This window comes from Castor canadensis, chromosome 8 (genome assembly GCF_047511655.1).
Source record: "Castor canadensis chromosome 8, mCasCan1.hap1v2, whole genome shotgun sequence".
Lineage (NCBI taxonomy): Eukaryota > Metazoa > Chordata > Mammalia > Rodentia > Castoridae > Castor > Castor canadensis.
In genome coordinates, this window is record NC_133393.1 from 110,027,220 (window position 1) to 110,046,859 (window position 19,640).

General features: G+C 38.7%; 1 protein-coding gene across 1 annotated transcript in view; it reads left to right on the plus strand.

The window, feature by feature from the left end:
• Positions 1-19,085, plus strand: part of Myrfl (myelin regulatory factor like) — a 103,386-nt gene extending 84,301 nt beyond the window's left edge. Inside the window, exons 16-25 of the mRNA XM_074084878.1 lie at positions 773-858; positions 3,542-3,616; positions 3,699-3,751; positions 3,873-4,052; positions 12,476-12,538; positions 13,125-13,212; positions 15,578-15,652; positions 18,166-18,286; positions 18,601-18,675; positions 18,811-19,085. Of these exons, the coding sequence (XP_073940979.1) occupies positions 773-858; positions 3,542-3,616; positions 3,699-3,751; positions 3,873-4,052; positions 12,476-12,538; positions 13,125-13,212; positions 15,578-15,652; positions 18,166-18,286; positions 18,601-18,675; positions 18,811-18,897 (903 nt within the window). The 3' untranslated portion in view covers positions 18,898-19,085. The remainder of the gene's footprint in view (positions 1-772; positions 859-3,541; positions 3,617-3,698; positions 3,752-3,872; positions 4,053-12,475; positions 12,539-13,124; positions 13,213-15,577; positions 15,653-18,165; positions 18,287-18,600; positions 18,676-18,810) is intronic.
• The last annotated feature ends 555 nt before the right edge of the window (positions 19,086-19,640 follow it).

A 19,640-nucleotide genomic window follows, 5' to 3' on the forward strand; every position in this document is an offset into this window, starting at 1 on the left:
CCACAATGTTGTACATAGTAGTACCTGTAGGATGAATATACGAATAAATAAGAAAGAGCCCAGAGCTGTTTCTTATAAAGAGGAAGAAGAATCAGATACAGATGTATTGTAAGGAATAGGATTCCTTACAATAAAAGGAAGGAATCCTATTATTCCTTACAATAAAATCCTTGTAGGATTTTATGCCACAAGAATCTTTTCCATGGTTTGTCGTGGTGCCTGAAATTCTTTTGTGGGGATCTACTTTTCCATCTCTGGAAGACCTTTTAATTTCCCATAGTCTGGGAAGGGAAGGTTGGAGGGGAAAGTGTTTATTCTGAGAATAATACTATTTAGTTACAATTAATTCAAAGAATTTCATTGAGTTCCTTCTGTGTGTAGCACACCATTAGGACATCAGTTCCAGTGAGATATAAAATAGTATGAGATGGACATGTGGATTCTGACACTGTCAGAATCAGAGGCTGTCTTTTCTCATAAAACTGCAAGAACAAGTGGTAGATGAATGGCCCAGACTATTTATTGTCCTACAGGATGTCAGGGAAAGGAGATATTGCTGTAACCCAGAGTATCAAGGAGAGGGAGGGACTTTGGGTAGGCTTTGAAGACTGTTTTCAGAGGTAGAAATAAGGAAGAAGGAAATTAAGGCTAGCACAAGAACCATCCCAATGGAGGCAGCAAAGATCCCTGCTGGGATCGGATGGGTCTTTAGGCTTCCTTCTCACAGATGTTGTACCAATTTATCACTGTTCATTAATGAAACTTTCTACAGGTTTCTTTTTCAGGAAAAAACCAGTCGTGTCCTAACTGGGTTTTCCAGACCTTGGTTATAAGTCTAATTGGTGTGATGGCATTTTGGTAAGAAAAACTTTAAGGTTATGCAATGTCAAGCTCCTTTTTCCACCATCCCATGTTTTATTTTCTTTTGTTTACTTTGAAGACAAGGAGTCCTTTAAACCAAGCACTGATCTTTGATATCTCAGAGGTGAGGGAGCCCCTTTAAATTCATATTTTGAAGAAAAAAAGCACACTGCAGTGTGAGAGGAAGGATGTCTTTTTTTTTGCTATATCAGGAGTTGACACTAGGGCCTTGCACAAGCTAGGCAAACGTCCTACCACTTGAGCCATGCCCCCAGCCCTTTTGTTTATATATTGTTTTTGAGATAGCATCTCACTAACTTTACCTGGGCTAGCCTTGCACAGAGCGCATTGATCCTACTGCCTCCACCTTCCCAGTAGCAGGAATCACAGGTGTGTGCCACTATGCCCATTTTGATTTATTTTTTCAATTGCTGTGCTGTGCCATTTGTGTGTGTATTTTTCTTAGCTTTGCAAATAACTTTCTCAAATTCGTCCTTTTCCTTCCTGTCTACTTGAGAGAAAGGAGTGAGCAGGTAATCAGGTTCAATTCACCCTGGTCACTGGTTTGTATTCATTAGAATTTTTCTGGATTCTTCAGTGAAGATTTTATATCAAAAGGACACCAAGATATATGAAAATTCATCCAATATGATGAAATTGTAGGCAAATTTACTGAACAGTTGAATCAAACAAATGCAGTAAGGGGAGCAGTATCCACTAAGCAAATTGGGCAGTTTTTGATCACTGCCCTTCTGCTTGGAAAGCGGAGTGATACCTTGTTAGATAGAATGCAGGACTCAGACCTCTGCTCTCTAGGCTCCTGCTGCCGCTGTGATGGCTCCCTGCCCTTTGACCCCGGTCATCCTGCCTGTGTTCTCTTGGCCTGTGGATACTCCTTTCTTGTTTTTGGTCTGACTTTTCACATGGTGAAAATGAAAAATGCTTTAGGAGTGTAGGAAAGGACTGGTTTCTGGACCTTGTCTTGGGGAAGACAATTGCTCACCCAAGCAAAGCAAGTAAAGGTGCAAAGGTGCTTGTCCCTTGATCTAATGTAGCTTCCCAGCTACAGAAGGTAGTACAGGTCTCTGGGTACCTTTCTCTGTCCTTAGCATTTTTACTTTTAGTTTTGATGCTGGGGATTGAATCCCCTAGCCCTTGAACATGCTAAGCACAAGCTCTACCACTGACTATACCTCAGCTTATATGACTTGCTCCCACCCACTATGGGGAGATCCCCTAGTATTTGACTCCACCACACAGAATTCCTATCAGGATCCTTTGTACCTTTCTCCTGTTGGGATTCCGAGCCCAGGAGAGGGTGAGCATCACCTTTAGCAGGCACACTTCCATTCCTCAGAGCCAGATTCCCAGCCAAATAGAAAGCTGATAAGAAATCCAAGTCAAGGTGAAGAGACTGCTTTTCAAAACAAGTTTGTCAGATCTTATGAATTCTAATATTGTTAACCATAAATGGAAGGTACTAAGCTCATTAACTTATTTCTGGTCTCCAGTATACATGAAGAGGATCAAAACCAGGGTTTGCCCCTAAGAAGAAAGCAGATGTTCGTTTTATTCTATAGTCCTAGAAGTCCTCTGAGTTGTACAATGAGGTAGATGCCAAAGACAAGTCAGCAAAAGGATTTGAGGAGTAGTAATGGAGAGATGAAGAGTGGGAGAACAAAGAAAGCAAGACTGAACCAGGGCAAAGGGTTGCCAGGGTAACAATGCAAATTCTTACTGATGTGACTTTGGTGATCAGCACCACTTCTCCCAGACAAGGCTGGGCCTGCTGGGTAGTCACCAGCTGTTGCTAAGAACACTCATTTTTTGTGAGTGGAATTCAAATGTGTGGCACCTTTCTTTATATATACTCAGTGTTAGATTGTGAATCTACCAATCGATGGGGAACAAAATCATGAGGCCTTGAGTTTGGAGAAGGTACTAAGTCAGGTGATCCAGTTTGAAACCCAGCACATAGTGAGAATGAAAAGTCACTCTCTTATGTGGCTCATGTGGACATTCTAAAGTCACCCCCAAAAGAGGAAGAACACCAAGTATTTGGATACATTGCAATAATTAGCTTCCCAAAGCCCCGAGCCTTTAAGGAAAGCTTCTATTTGGATCTATGAGTTCTGATCATTGGAGGAAAGGACACCTTCATTATATTGAAGTCACGTAGTATGGAAATGGGTGCTTTATTGCTTTTCTTTTCTTTCCTCTGCCCAATTTGTGTATTGTGCTGAAAAGACAGTCCTCTGGAAGATATCAGAGTGACCAAAGGATTTGGTATCCACAGCTGATTAAGCCTTTCCCTCCTTTCATCTACCTGTGCCAGTGGGATGTGAGCTTTGCCCTGACTCTGTCCTGCAAGCAGCAGAGGGCTGCCTCCAGCTGTTTATATGATAGACTGCCAGGGCCATGGGGCTGCTCTATGGAAAAATCCCACAGTGTGGCACTCCCCAGGAGCATCTGAGTTGCAGGAAGCCTAGGGCTTTTTCTTACCAGGGCAGAAAACCCTAACTGTTCTGGTTTCCATGGTGTTTCTGTCAGCTATGGCTGCCCCTCCCCCACTCCTCCCATCTGCGTGGCCTGTGAGAGTAAATCTTTGGCCAGCTGGATGTGCAAGATATTTCTGGAAACAAATCTGCCACATAATGCTTTTTTTTTTTTCCCTTAACAGTGTCTTGACAATAGTCACACTTTACATACTTAGCTTAAAAGTTCAAGACCGGCATGATTCAAATCTCCCTCCAAGGTGAGAGTTCAGATCTTGTGTTCCTTTGGAGAAAGGATTCTTGAAGGCTTCCTTCATTAACCATTCAACTCTCCTCCTCCAGCAATGTCACGAGCTCTAAGGAGCCAGCTCTGCCACCCACAGCCTCCCTCTCAGGTAAGGTCTTCACATTCCTCATCCTCAAACTCAGCCTGTGTTCCTTGTGAACTGTCAACAGAAGAAACCAGCCTTGCCGGTTAACCTTCCTGCTCCCTTCCCTCTGCCTGATACCTTGCAGCACCTCATCCATCCCTGGCAACTACTCAGACATCCTTCCAAGTACCTGAAGTTACTTTTTGTGAGATCCTGCCATGCCAGGAGACTTTCTGCTGCCCCATCTGGGAAATGAGAAGAATCTTTTCAAGTCCTGTGCCAAGACAATCCGAGGAGAAGGAAATTCATCAGAGACAATGGGCAGGTAATGGATGTTCAAAGACAAACAACCAGGGCTTCGAAATTGAACTGTTTCCCTTGTCAATATTTACCTGAATAGTCTGTTAATGGTTCCAGGTAGTGGTTCCCATCTTCTATTTGGGGTGTGGTCAAATCTTTAAAAACACAAACACACAAACTGGCAGTCATCTATACGTCAAATTCTCTGCCCAGGGATAAAATGTTGATTGATTCAAGTCCTTTTAATTTTTACAAATGCAAAGGTCTCACTTGTCTGTTGCCAACAAAGATGGTAATAGTAGCTTTATCAAAATAATCACGTGCACATGGGTTGATTTTTTTGGCTCATATAGAACTCAAAAATTGTGTGGTATCTGGGCTCCCTGCCTAAATTGGAAACTCTAGATTGAAGGAATAAGCTTTAAGTCAGTGAAAAACACAAGGCTGGCATTCCATTTTCAGAAGATCTCTTCCTTTTCCTTTTAGATACACACGCACACATACACACATGCAGTTGTTCGTCAAGTAACAGAGTTTTCATGTAAAAAATTTTTAGAAACTTGATCAAAGCCTATGAGTATAATTATCTCTGTAAGTTTAAATATAGCTCTTCCAAATGTGTCCTAATTTTTTATTGTTTTTAGAAATCTCCTTCTACACACATACTAACAAGTATGTAAAATATTAATGATGATGTAATAATAATAGCAACACATATTAGTATGGCTTGTCCTTTAGGATGCTGTTGAAGCAACAACTCTCAAATAAAAAGGGCTTCATGTGGCAAAAATTTGATCTCACGTTATATGTCAAATGTAGGTCAAAAGAGGACTTTGGGTTACCATGTCATTCAGGACTGAGCTGACAGAGAGCCCATCTCAGTACGTATATACACAATAGCTGAAGTAGTGGTAAGAGAGCAAGTCTCGCACTCTGGCTCTTAAAGCTGCCACCTCAATATAACACACGTCACTTTAGTTTATACTTTATTAGCCAAAGCAATTAAACCTAAATAAGGCATGATTTTGGTCATGTCTGACTTAAAATAGATGGGGAAGTGCAGATCTAACATGTGCCTAGAAGACGATGAAACAAAACTTTGGTAAGCAGTGCTAATGACTGACACACAGAATATGGTCAGTGTATAAAATTTGGGGACAGTAATGTAATTTCCTTTCCTTTTGATATTATTTCATATTCTAGTCATGGATAAATACATTATAAATTACCATTATCATTATCATGATATAATGGGGATATTACTTTATGCAAAACATTGTCATAGTAGCTTATGTGAATAAACAACTTACTCCACATAGCTTACAACAAATGCCCATTTTTTTTCCAGAGAGGAAATTGAGGCACAGAGAGCTTTCCCCCTACACCTTTAAGAGGCAATGCTTGTACTTTTATTTTCTCATGAAAACAATGTTGGATTGAACTTGGGAACAGATACATTACTACAGAGTTAAGATAAAGCTTCATTTTGAAGAAAGGAATTAGTTTCAGTCATCATATTCTCAATATTTTTAAAAATAAAAATCTAGTACTATTACAAAATTCCCTAAAGCCTTCATTCCTTGTGAAAGCATGTGAAAATTTGTGGCTGGCAAACTCTTTTCTTACCTCAGACATCCTCACAGGGGACACTTGACATCCTTCTTTGAGAGAAGTCCTCAGAAGGGACCATCCCAACTATAAAAGATATACTAATGACAATGGATCCTGAACAGAGAGAGGCCATGGACTGGTCCACTCTTTACTTTCGAGTAAATTTACTACAGTAGCAACTAGCTTTTCTCATTGGAGAACACAGGGAAGAACAGTTCTTATTGCACCAGGTGGAGACTTGTTCTCTTCTGCATGACAGTGAGTGTCTGTTTATCTTATACTTCACATCTGTAGAAACCCTGAAAGAAAGAAGACCTGCTCCTGGGTTTCTGGAGCTGTCTACCTAGACAGAACTAGCAGCTTCTCTCACCAAAAATTAAATCTAAGCTCTGTCTTATAGTCTCCCTGACACTCTAGGAAACTGTTCTCTCTTCCTTCTTTCAGCTGGAGAAAAACGGAAAGGATTGAAATATTTGATTCACATTTGCCTTCAAAGAACCTGAAAACTTTCTGAGATTTAGAGTGATAAAATAGTAGAGAGCAGCTACACCAGTGACATCCTGTCTTTCTGCTCCTGGGAATCCATTATTAGCATACTTTTGCAATAATTTGATTCAGAAAAACATAAAGGAAGACTTAAGCTTCAGTTTTTAAGCAAATCATTATTATTATTATTTTGAGACTACTGGGGTTCAGACTCGGGGCCTTATGCTTGGTAAGCAAATTCTCACACTTGAGCAAGGCCTCCAGCCCTTTTTGTTTTAGTTACTTTTTAAGATAGGTTTCCTGATTTTTGCCTGGGCTGGCCTCAGACTGTGATTCTCCTATTGATGCCTCCGACATAGCTGATATCAGACATGTACCACCAAACTCGGCTTGTCATTTGAGATAGGATCTCATTAACTTTTTCTTTTTTTCTTTTTTTTTTTTTTTGCGTGTGCTGGCCTTGACCTTCTATCTCTCTATCTCTGCCTCCCAAGTAGCTGGGATTACAGAAGCAAGTCACCACAACTGGCCCCAATGATTTTTATTAATCCGATTATTTGAAAAATAGTGCAAATCAATGGGAGAGACTTTTCAAGCTGTTTGCAGACAGCACTGTAAACCCCTCACTTGGGGTTCCAAAGGCCTTGGAAATTTATGCCAATTTAATCATTTTACAGCTGATGAAATGGAGGCACAGGACTCTGTTTCAAATTTCCCAGTTGGGTTACAGGTGGATAAGAGGAATGACTTTTTTTTTTTAAGAAAGTCAATTTATTCTAATTAACTCACAAATAACAACATTACAACAGCTGGTTTAAGGGAGCCACATAAACATTTGCCTAGCCTTCCATGCAGTCAGGGCACTCTTGTCCATGGTCACTCTGAAGCAAAGAGGCTATTAATGATAGGCTTAACTTATGGTTTTATACTCCATACTTTCATTATCAGTTACATTTTTATGATAAAGTAACTTGGTCATTGGAACCTGATTTCCATTTCTTCAGTGTGAACTTCTTGGTTAGACACATTCATTTGCAATTGTGCATTGTGTCAGCACCTCACTGAAACGCTCACAGAGCTTCATACCGCTCTGGTTCTGAGCACACTCCAAGTGGGATAACTTTGAATGTTCTATTGCTCTATAGGGTAACTATTGTTGACCACATTTAGTTGTATATTTCAAAGTAGCTAGTAGAGAGAATTTCAATTATTCCCAACACAAATGAGAAATGTTTGAAGGGATGGATCTATTAATTGCCCTGATCAGATCATTACACATTGTATATATTGACATAGCACACTCTACCCTATAATATGCATAATGTGGACACAGGGTGTGCATGTACCTGAGATCAACTCTAGGAGATGCAGAAAGTATCCACTGTATGGTTCTAGAAATCCCCTTCTATCCCTCCTCCTTACCAAGTTTGCCAGTAGCCATCAGGATGTTCCTGACACTGGGTATTTCTGAGGGTCTGAGGAAAGGCTCTGTACTCTGTTGCTGGTGCATCCTTCCCCTTTTTCCTGGGCACTGTATAACCCCAGGGCTTCTAAGTGTGGGAGATGGGAAAACCAGGCAACTATTCTTTTCAAACAGATGTTTCTAAGGCATTAAAGATCAATTAAAAATTAAGGAGTAGAAATAAAAAAGAAATTCACGGAATAAAAAAAATATGTAGAAAAGCTCTCAGTGGGATGCAGTGTAATATCCCAACAGCTTACCAAGCCCCAAAACACATTTATGAGCCTCCTCCCTGAGGAATAAGACTATAATAAAATAAGTGACAAGAAATCAGCATTTTAATGATACATTTAGCTCAAGTTATTATTTTTCTTTGGGGTCTAAGTTAATTGTATAAATCTGCATAGAGTATCTTTTAGAAAATTATCTCAATCTTTTGGCCCTGCCCTGTTCTCCCCCTTAATAAAAGGTCTGGGCAAGACTAATCAGGAAGTTGAAAGTATTTTAGAATATTGAGTTTCTACTCTGAAGAACCAAGTGAATGTGATGGATTGGACTTTAGTTCATGGAACAATAAAGATTTAAGTAGACAGGAGAATTAGATGTTAAAAAGTAAAGTGACTATGGGGAAAACATCTATGGAATTCTCTAGATGTAAGAGAGTTTGGTGAGATTAAAAAGAATAAAACAGAGCATAAAGACATCTGGAATTCATACTCATTTTGTTTTAGAGATCAGAATTTTGAGAAGATGAATGTCAAAAAGAAAATGGTCCCCTGTGTTAAAGAACTTTGCCATTGATTGGTAGGGTTCATTGACTTGCTGGTATGAGTCTGGTTCAATCAGGTGAAGAGAGGATATCTGTTGTGCTGTATTGGAATATGGCCATCAACACAGTTTTACAAGAGTGCAATAGTCATCTTCTACCATGGGCAAGATATAGTTTGGTTGGACAGTGTCTTAAATGTCTCCTCTCTAGAAGTTTCTAATTTAGTGTACTGAGTGGTCTTATCTGGCAGTTGTGAAATATATGTCTAGTTTTCTAATGAAAGCCACTGACAATGTATGCTAAGCTTATAGTGAATATTGCTGGGAAGCATTTGTAAAATGAGAGCTACCCCCATATGTCTTCAGAAGGATTTATGATTTTCCAATAATTGGCCTTTCAGCACTGAAGAATCTTGCTTCCAGAGAAGTAAGAACTGGAGGTATTTTGTAGGGGATTTAAAATTTACTTCCTGCTTTTGAAAATATATCATCATCATTGTAGTCTGAAGAATTTTGTCTTCTCAATCTCATCTTTTTATTACTGTGAAAAAATGCTTTATCCCATCTGATACTCAATCCTATTTATAGTGTCTACAGGGACCTGGGAAAACAGTTCTGTGGATGTGAAGCAATTCTGTAGTTCTGTTGTCAGAATTTATAATGAGTCATTTTCCTGCAAATTCAGCAGGAAAATAGAACAAAAGGTATGGGAAGAAAAGAGACAGAACAGAGAAATTCTAGTTTCTATTTCTCTTTATACCTCTTTGCCCTGTAAACTTTCAACCTTCTATGGAAGCAGTCTTAACCAAAGTTAATAGCAGGAATCTGGGGACTGGTGGCTTACATTTATAATCCCAGCTACTTAGGAGGTTGAGATTGGGAGGATTGCAGTTTGAGGCTACCCTGGGCAAATAGTTCTCAAGAACCCCATCTCCAAAATAACCAGAGCAAAATGGACTGGAGGTGTGGCTCAAGCAGTAAAGCACCTGCATTGCGAGTACGAAGCCCTGAATTCAAACCCTAGTCCCACCAAAAAAATCCCAACCCCCCAAAATAAAAAAATAATAAAAAGAAAAAACCCTAATAGTAGGAGACATGTGCCTGAGAATTATTATTGGATTAATTAGAATTTAAGAAGTCTGAGGGCTTTGGGGCAGCATATATCTTTGTATGTAAAGGGAAATAAATATTCAGTATTCTAGAAAATTCTCCTATCCCAAGATCCATTTTTTTTCTTAACAGAAGGCATCATACTGGACTGGATGCTCAGATGCTTGCTCAGCCTTCCATTCTGCTCACTCCCATTGGCTAAGGGGGTGAAGGAACCCAGCCTCCCACAGCCATTCTCACATCTCTCTGCTTCAATGCCTGGGATTTTTTTTTTCCCCCTTTGAGTATGTAGCAGGAAACATTTTTTTTTAGAGGTTAAACAATGGCCTTTCCCTCTACTTTTCCTTGGCTCCCTTCCTTCTACCCTTCCACAAATATTTATTGAGCAGCCAAACAGTGAACCTCGCATTTTCTATCTGGGGAAACATTGGTGTGAACAAGGCAGAGTCTTCAAAGGGCAGACCATCAGAAGAGAAAGCAACCCTTCCACCATGGGTGAGGGTTGCTCACCCATAGGATGGGTGATGCTTAGGAGTGATTTCCCCAAGTGTTGTGCCCTGTTGCTTCTACTTTCTAGCCTGAAATTTGACATAGAAATTTGAACATAGATCTAAGTCTGTCAATTTAAAAGACATGACTGCCCAAACTATAAATTCTTCCATTAGATTTGTTAAGCAACCCACTCAATGATTGCTTTCACTATCCACTTTCAACAAATAGGCCAGGCTTGGTGGTACACACCTGTAATCCCAGCTACTCAGCAGGAGGAGGTAGCAGGATTACAATCTGAGACTAGCTCTGGGCAAAAGCAGGAGAACTTATCTGAAAAATAAACTAAAGCAAAAAAGGCTGGGAATGTGGCTTAAGTACTAGAATGCTTGCCTATCAACAAAGGGCCCTATGGCAAGGCCCTGAGTTTAAAATCCCAATTCTGCCAAAAAGATATTTTTTCCTTAGCCTTAACAATTATCATCTGAATAGTCATCTTTTCAAAATTGTTTTTTAAGTCCCTTTTTGGCTATGTCAAGGGTATAGCCACTCCTCTTGCTCTGGTCCCACAGCCTCTGGTTCTGATTCATCAGTTGAACTGCCTGCAACTCAGTCCTTACTTTAGGCTTTAAACTTTTGTTTTTCCTGAATGAATCACATTTCATATTTTTCCAGGATAGCAAAATTGTGGCCTCAGGAATTACGCAGTTTGGACTGGAAGCCCTTTTCTATTCCTTACCCACACAATCACCTAGTGCCTCAGTTAGTTTGTCAAGTGGGGATAACTGCCTTCTTGGACTGTTGCAAGGCACACAGAACAATGTCCAATAAATAGATCTCAATGCATTGTAGGGATAATTATTATTATCCCTTCAATGCAAAAATACATATAACCCATAGAATTTTCTCTATTACTTCATATTCGTGTTATTAAACAACCAGGAAGGCACACTCAATTTGTTTTATAAGTTTTCCTTTCAGAGACTCCAACTCTAATGTACAAAGCCTAATATTTCATTATTTTACTGTCAAGATAGACTTGCTCTTATTTTTTTCCTTACTTGTACTCACTCTTTCCATTGCCCTTGAGCTATATTCTATAATTTAACAAGGTCCATTATGCACAGAGATGCTTTGAAAGTAGGCAGGGCTGAAAAACCAATGGGGACAAATGCACCCTCAATGCTAGGTCCTGGTGGTACCTAGATCCAACTCTAAAGGGATTATTAAATTAAACAGTTCTATCCTTTGCTTTCCTCTGGGTTTCCAGCAGTGGTTTAGAAATCAAATTCTGACTTTTCTCTGGCCTATTTTCTGAATGTTACATTTATGATCTTGGTCTTCACTCAGAAGAAGAAATCACTAACCACACATAAGCCAGGCTTGTGCTGGGCAAAGCAGTTACCTTTAGCACCTGTTCTACTCACTCTAGTAGAATTGAGATCCAAAGGGATGGACCGGAAGGTAGACACTGGCTCAATGAAAGGGAAACCTGGTATTCAGCACCACTCAGTAGAGGAAGGGGCTGTCCTAGAAGTTGTGAATCCCCTGTAAATGGAAATATTCAAACAGGGATTCTTTGATGACTTATTTCCCTTTTTGCCATTAGCATAAACAATCTTGAGATAATAACATAAAAGTCCATAGAAAAGAACCCAGATAATCTAACTCTAATGATTGTAATTAGCAACATTACTAATTCAGAAATTAGATGAGGAATAAAAGTATCATTAGCTTGTCATTAGAGAAAAATGATTTCTATAATATGAGTCAGACATTATGCCAGGAGTTACAGTGGATCCAAAGAATGTTAATAGAGGTTCCTTACTCCAAAATGGTCAAGAAAGAGAAAACTATTTGACAAGTTAAGTGATGACGCAGAGATAATATGCCTTTAGTATAGCAACAGATATATCTCTAATTGGACCCCATGGGCAGTTCAATAATAAATGCTATAGCATTGGAAAGGAGGCAGCTGTTTTTTTCAGGGCCTGTGGTATCTTAGTCTGCTTAAGTTGCCATAACAGAATACCACTGACTAGGTGGTTTAAACCATAGACATTTGTTTTCTTATAGTTCTGGAGGCTGGAAGTCTAAGGTCTTAGTGTCTGCAGGTCTGTTTTCTTCTGAGGCCTCTGTTCTCGGCATGCAGATGACTGCCTTCTTGCTGGATCCTCAGATGGTCTTACCTCCATGCCTGGACACGCCTAGTGTCTCCCTGTGTATTTTAATCTCCTGCTCTTATAACACTGGGTTAGGACCCACCCTAATTGCCTCTTTAATGGCCCTATATTCGTGTTCTGAGGAACAGGAGGTTAAGATTGAACATATGATGGGGGAGGGGTAGACAGTTCAGCCTATAGTTGATGGCTTCCTAGATGACAGTGAGAATGAACTAGGACTGGATGATGAAAGGTGAGAAAGAAAGGGCAGTGAAGCATTCAATTAACATTCAAGGGCATGCAGTGCTTCCCCTCTTTCTTAGCAAGCACTCAAGACTGACAGATGTTTTTACTCTTCAGAATACAAAAGCAAATCATTCCCAGCAAGAAATGTGCTCTTCAGCCCAGACTGGAGGAGTGACTGTAAGTTGACATTTAAGTGATATTTTTTTTCCTTCATGGGGCCAGGCAGAATCATAAGCTGTAAAAGCATAGCTGGAGTGGGAAACAGGAAGAAAGGCTGCACCTCACCTATCACACACTCCCATGGGGCTATCTTTTATAACCAATGCCAGCCTGACCATTAATGAGCCATTAGAAATTGTCACTTACTTCCAGACAAGTTGTGGTTGATCCTTGTGGATTTTAATAATTTATTGACTATATTTTTAGTTTGTTTTATTTTCTGAACCACATTGCATTTCATGTGGAACCCCCTATTTTCAGTAAATTTTCACTTAGTAGGACTTCCATGGTATAGAAATTCTTCTGGATGTTTTGGGGGTTGCTTATGGTAGTCTGCATTTTTATTAGTTTTCCTAAAATTTGCTATAACAAAAACAAAACAAGTAACCTTGGCCCCTTCTCCTTCTCCTTCTTCCATTTGAATGCAAATAGAATCTATCTAAGACTCTCATTTTACATCCTGCAATTTGGGGACAGTACTGGAGCACAATATTCTTCCCTGCACAAGACTTTACTTTCTTTTCTTTCTTTCTTTCCCATTCAGGGATCGATACAAAAATCAGTTCTATTCAGATTATGGAAATCCAGCAAATAATAGATCATCAGTACTGCAGTGAAAGGCTCCAGTGCGGGTGGGTAAGCTTCCCTATGATTCCCTGGTTGTCTCTGGAATTTACTTAGTGGTCTAGGTTTGACACTGGAATGGAAACTAAAAGTACATGGTGAAGTCAATGTGTGCTTCCATTGTTCCTTAAGTGAAAGCACATTGGTTACAATGTGTACGTGGTAATCATAAAACAGTTGGTATTAGCACATGTCAATAAGCCACAGTCCCAGTGATTCCAGCCTCCTGATTTAATGGCTAAGTTCAAAGCAAAAAGCCTCGGGAGCAGTTCTATGGCTGACTCTTTGAGGGCACATGCATCATGGTGTTTATAGACAAGAAAAGCATGGTTACTGATGTCTCCCAGTTATGAGTGAGCTGACATTTGTATATTCTAATAATAAGGAATGTCATTATTTTAATTGCTGAAAAATATAGCTTAACTTACTTAGCTTTTTCAGTAAGGAGGAAAAAAAATCTAGATATTACAAAAGTTATCAGTAACATCCATCTCCAGTATATGCCGTTTCACTAGTAATGATATGTCTGGAAGCATAGGATGCAATTTGCTTCAGTAAGCGCAAATTCAAGTTGTAGGCACTAAGAATGAGGAGCTACTTTTCTTAATTTAGTAAATATTTACTGGGTTCCCACTAAGTAAAGTCAAGGGCTGTATTGTGAATGGATGTCACAAATCCTAAGTGTTTTCAGCCTTACTTTTTTTCCTGACAGAACTTAGGCTTCAAGTTTATGGTGCTAAGTTATAAAAATAAACTTTATGGTGTTTTGTGATTTGTTTATGGTTCATTAGCACATTAAATTCTCACAAAAACCCTAAGATGTTGGTATCATTTATCCTTGTTATATAGTTTTCAACGAGCTTGAAAAAATTTGCCTAAGATCACTCCTTTAGTAAGTAGTAGACATTATGAAAAAGAATCAGAGAATTCAGGCTCAAATACTAGGACTTAGACAAAATGATTATTCTCCTTGCATATTCACTTCTCATCTGTAAGATGAGGATTCTATCAACTGAGTTGGGTTTCAAGCACGCAGATACTGGAAGGCACATAATAGGAAATGAATTCTATTTATCTAAGCTTCCCATGAAACAAAACTCTCCTGATCTAAAGGCAGATCTTTTTTTTATATACGTCAGTATATATTAATACACCAGTCACTGAAATAACAGTGTTATCAACTTGGTTCACAAGTAACATTCTTTCTTTAAAAGTTTTTTTGAAGGTATAATTGATAAGTAAAAATTGTATATATTCGAGATGTACAATGTGCTGTTTTGTTTTGATATTCCTATACAATGAGAAATGCCAGTTATTTCAATTCCCTGTATTTTTTGCTTTCACATTTCTAACAACTTAGCTTAGTATTATTTAAAAGGAATCTAAAATAACTGGCTCTTTTCTTACTTACAATTTTAAGTTCTTTTTCTATATAAAAATCTATAGGATGAGCAATTTAAAGAAAAACTTGTATCATACCAATATTCCATTTTACTGGGTTTTTCATTAAATATGAATCCCTGGGACTCCCCTTTCAACCTAAGTATTTGTCCTAAATTTGGGGGTTTGGGATATTAGGTTCTATGGATAAAAAAATCTGCCTTATAGTTTTCTCCATTACTAAATAACAATCAGTGCTATAATAATTAAAGTAGACTCAGTATGTATTTCCTGGTAAGATTGTTTAAAAGGAAGTGACTTATGGTATAAAACTGATACTATTTCCAAGCCTCCTTTCCAGTGGGATCTTAAGTTTGAGGTCTTTGCCTCAATTTTCTTCTGAAATCTGCATCTCTATTAAACTTACATTTCCTGTGTGTTTGATTTTGGTAATTGGTCTTGGTTTTGATTTTTTATCATTTATAAATCTCAGGGGCATATTTTACATTAAGGCATGAACAATCAATTAATATATGCTGATAAAATTTTTAAAAGAAGTAAATTTTTAAAAAAATCAAAAAGATTGTATCCAAGCTGGACATGGTGCTACATGCCTGCAATCCCAGAAATTGGGAGGCTGAGGCAGGAGGATTGTGAGTTCAAGAACAGCCTGAGGCCTGTCTCAAGCAAAAGAAAAGAAAAAGATTGTATCCCTATTTTGGTATTGAAAAAGTGGCTATCATAGTCATGTATCTAACTGATGTAGGCGATTAAATAAAAAAATTAAAAGACACGAACAAGATCTCTGTGACATTTGACAAGTATGTCTCTAAGAATAAACCAAATAAACTATAAAAGGGAACTTGATTTTCTATATTTATTATCTATTATATAATATTTTGCAGTTTATATAGTGCATAGTGAGTGGCAGAAAGCCTTTTGAAGCTTTTCCTGCATATTTTGATTTGTGGTTTTATTCTCTTCTGAAATTAGGCCTGAACATTATAATTACAATATTCCCGTTAATAAGAACACACCCAACAATGTCAAATTCTCTCTGGAAATCAAGTAAGTTCCTGGCTGTAAGAAACAATTTTGCTTTATCATTAATTGAACAGCAAGTCTGAATTTGCCTCTCAGTTAGGAGGTAGATAGCTGTCAGTCCCTGTTGACTAATGATGGGTGGAGAGGTGGCCAGCTCAGAGAGGAGATTTTAGAATGGGGGCTGAGATAGCCTAGGTCCCTCTAGGGAATGGAAGGACTCTGAACAGTACACTCACATCTGTGAAGTGGGAGTGACTTTGGTTTGATGCTTATAAGCTATAGTCTTTCTCTGGCTATCTCCCTTCAAACTGGGGTGAGAACATGTGTAATAAATAACATGGTCCCTGGATAGGAGGCTGTACATTTTGGTGAGCTCCTGGTAGCAAAATAAATGCAGGTAGCACCCCGTTTGCCCTGCCACAGAAAAAAAAGCTACTGGAGTTTGGAATTGGGTAGACCAAGCTTCAAGTTTTGTTTTTATCACTATGACCTTGGAAAAACCACTTATTTTCTCTGAGCTACCATTTTTTTTCATCTGTAAAATGTGTATTGCCTAACTACCACTTACTGAACACAGGCTACATGGCAGATATTATATACATTAATACATGGTTATATAATCCCCACAACAACCCTCCCAGGATGATTGTCTCCAGTTTATATTTTATAGATAGGAACATTTGAGTATAGAGAAGTAAAAAAAAAGTGCTACAAAACTCATAGCTCGTAAGTGGTAGGTCTGGGCTTCGAGCACAGCCTCGCTTACTCAGTCATGACCTCCTGCCTCACCTATGAGGTGTAAGGTTATTGCCCCTCCTGACTCATAGAAGGTATTCAATAAATGGTAGTTTTTATTTCATCTACCTTTCCTCCAAAATCATAGAACTCTAACCTATTCTTGTCTCACTCTGTAGATCAAGCTAACCTCAAACTCAAGATCCTCCTGCCTCTGTCTCCCGAGTGCTGGGATCACTTGCATGTACTATCACACCTGATTTCTTATCTTATATTTTAAATAATGGTACTTTAAGACTTTCAACCCATTTCACTCAAAAATTATACAATGAGTCATTCACCATGAAGACAGAGGGTTTTATTTTCTGCCTATTGATTTTAGTCTCTTCTTTCCCCCTCCATATCCCCTTTGTTCTCTTTCCTTTTATTCCCTCTCTTGCCTTTTCCTCTGTTCTCCTTATGCTCCCCCTGTTCCCCCAGCAATGTTTTCCTCTTTCGTCACTCACCATGCCCCTTCTATCACCTGTTTCACCCTAGCTTCATATTCCTTTTCATACCACCTCTGCTTATACAAGGAGGCAATCTCTCCACGCAACTGCTTGCCTTGAAAAGATTTGTTTCAGTTTGTTTCATGACTCAGAACTCATCATATTTCAGGCAGAGAGAAAGTAAATGTACTATTCTTCCAAGTTAAATGGTCTATTCTCTGGCACTCCTTGAGAAACCTGGAATAGCATTTCCTTTTCATTCTAGCTTTCAACAGAAGGAAATAAGATCATATGTCATATCCCCAGAAGTGACAGAAGATAGCGTTGAGCTACTAATTTAGGCCTTTTGCTTTATGAACGATTTTTCAAATATGGGTGATTTAAAATAGCACGGATAACAGTTTCCTCTCCTTCCATCACGGCTTCACTTCCTACAAGTCCAGTTACTGTCAATCACTGTCCCAAAATATTGGATGGAAAAATCGGAAAAAATAATTTCCTAAGTTTTTAACAGTATATTATTATAATTGTTCTATTTTGTTATTTGTTATTATTGTCAATCTCTTACTAAGCCTAATTTATAAATTAAGTTTTATTATAGGTATGTCTGTATAAGGAAAAAGACAGTGTATATAGGGTTCAGTCCTATCTGCAGTTTCAGGGGTCTTGGAATGTATCACCCATGGATAAGAGGGGATTACTGTAAACTCTACTGAGATTATAGGTTGTTCCCACTTGTGCAAAAGGATGACTGTCATCCTGCTAGTGACGATTAATGGATTGACCACCAGAAAAGAACCATCCTTTCTTGCAGGTCTTCCACTCTGGTGACTTTAAAAGTTGGTGACTTCTAATGGGACTCACCTCAACTCCCTCTTTGTGTTTGTTTGCCTTGCTATTTCCAACAATCTCTACCTAGATCAGGAATTTGCAGAATCCACAGTCTTAAGAGTTTCAGATAAGAACAAATTCAGCTGCCGGTAACAAGAGAAGGGATTTATCCAAAATTTGTTTTAAAAATTATTAAAAATCTGATGTAAGATTATCTGAGTCATGATACTAGGTTTTAGAAACTATCATATGCTATGTCAGTAGTCATCTGAAGGTAGGGTTTTTGGTTTTTTTTTTTACAGTAATAAAATGTGACGTAACCTATTGGCTTCCTTGAGCATTATATGATAAGATGCCTACTGTGAATTTCGAAGGGATTTCCAGCTTACATTCCCATCAGTACCTATTATCAAGGTGTAGCTTCATAAGAACTGGTTGCTGCTTTTCCATTTACCCCTCCCCCATCTCCTTTGTCTTTTGAAGCACAACAGAGCCACTGGTTGTCTTCCTGTGCAAATACACCCTTGGGAATATATGTTTCCATAGTCAAAAGGAAACCAAAAAGAGTCAAAACCTTGGAGATTTCTCCCAGGGGATGACACAGGTAATGTTTTCTGACTCCTTGACATTTTGTCCCGTTTGTAGCAGAAGTGTATTTAGAATTGTTCCCTACTGAGGGAAGGATGCATTGAGCTAGGTGCCAGTGTTTCCTCTTGCTGGCTGACCCTGGCCATAAGGTTTGGCTCAGCATCTTCCTTGTGTCCTTCAGAAGCTGCAGATTGTTCTAGTGACACCTACCAAAGCTGTTATCACAGAAGCTCCTTCTATAGTCGTCAGGGGAATGTTTCCTTGGCCTATATCTTTCCAACTGAGTGTAAAATGTGGTTATGAAATGAATCTCTCTCACTCATTATTTAGGGATATCAGCACATTTGGAGCCTCCCGGTGGCCCTGTTCTCTGATAGCGCATACCATTTCCGTGTAGCCGTACCAGTAAGCTTGCTTTTTTTTTTTCTTTTCCTTTTCAGTGAGTAAGAAATTGGCTACTAAATAAATAGATAAATGAAAGGCTTTCATGACAGTTAATTTTTACATTAATCTTGCCCCTCTTTTTTTCTCTTCTTATAGGGCTTAGCTGACTGCTCAACGGATTCTTTCTTCGCTGGAATTTTCTTCACAGATTACTTCTTTTATTTCTATCGACACTGTACTTAATTTATTCAAGTTTGGGGACTTTATCAAGGAAAGAATGCTCAGAAATACAATTAACAGAAACTGATATCCTCTTGCATTTTCTTTCATCTTTTCTGTAAAACGTTCACATTTTTGCTGAAGGACTTTTTCAGGGTTTGGCTTCCAACAGTTTTGAGACATTAGTGAGGAGAATAAAGCATTTGCTGGATCTTGAGAGCATGTGGTGTTTGATTTTGTCATGGTTTTGAAGAAAACATTTCCTGGAGTAAACAGTACTGTTGGATTTGAAAATATTGCTTCTGGCATTAAGGAAGCTGTGAGTTCAAAATACGCAGGTCTAGCTCTACTTTGTCTTACTGTATTTCAAAGCTTTTGAGAAAACAAAAACAAAAAGGACACATCAACTTAGATCCACTAAACGTAGGCTCTTAAGGATGTGAATATGGTGATGGTGAGGGTAGGTCATATGAAGGATATGAGGAGTTGAGTGGTGTCTGATGCTCAGCTCTTTTTAGGTAAAATACTTGTGTGTGTGTGTATGTGTGTGTGTGTGTGTGTGTGTGTGTGTGTGTGTGTACATACATTAGCATATGAAATGAAGCTTGTTAATGAAATGGATTTAAGAGAAAGATTTCCGCCTCTGCTTTGTAATTCTAACGGACACTAAATTTTCTGTGTGAGTACAACGTGCCTTCTTATGAAAATGGAAGTTCCCATGCCCCTGAGTACACTGAAGCAGTTCAAACAAGCCAGTCCTAAGTCTT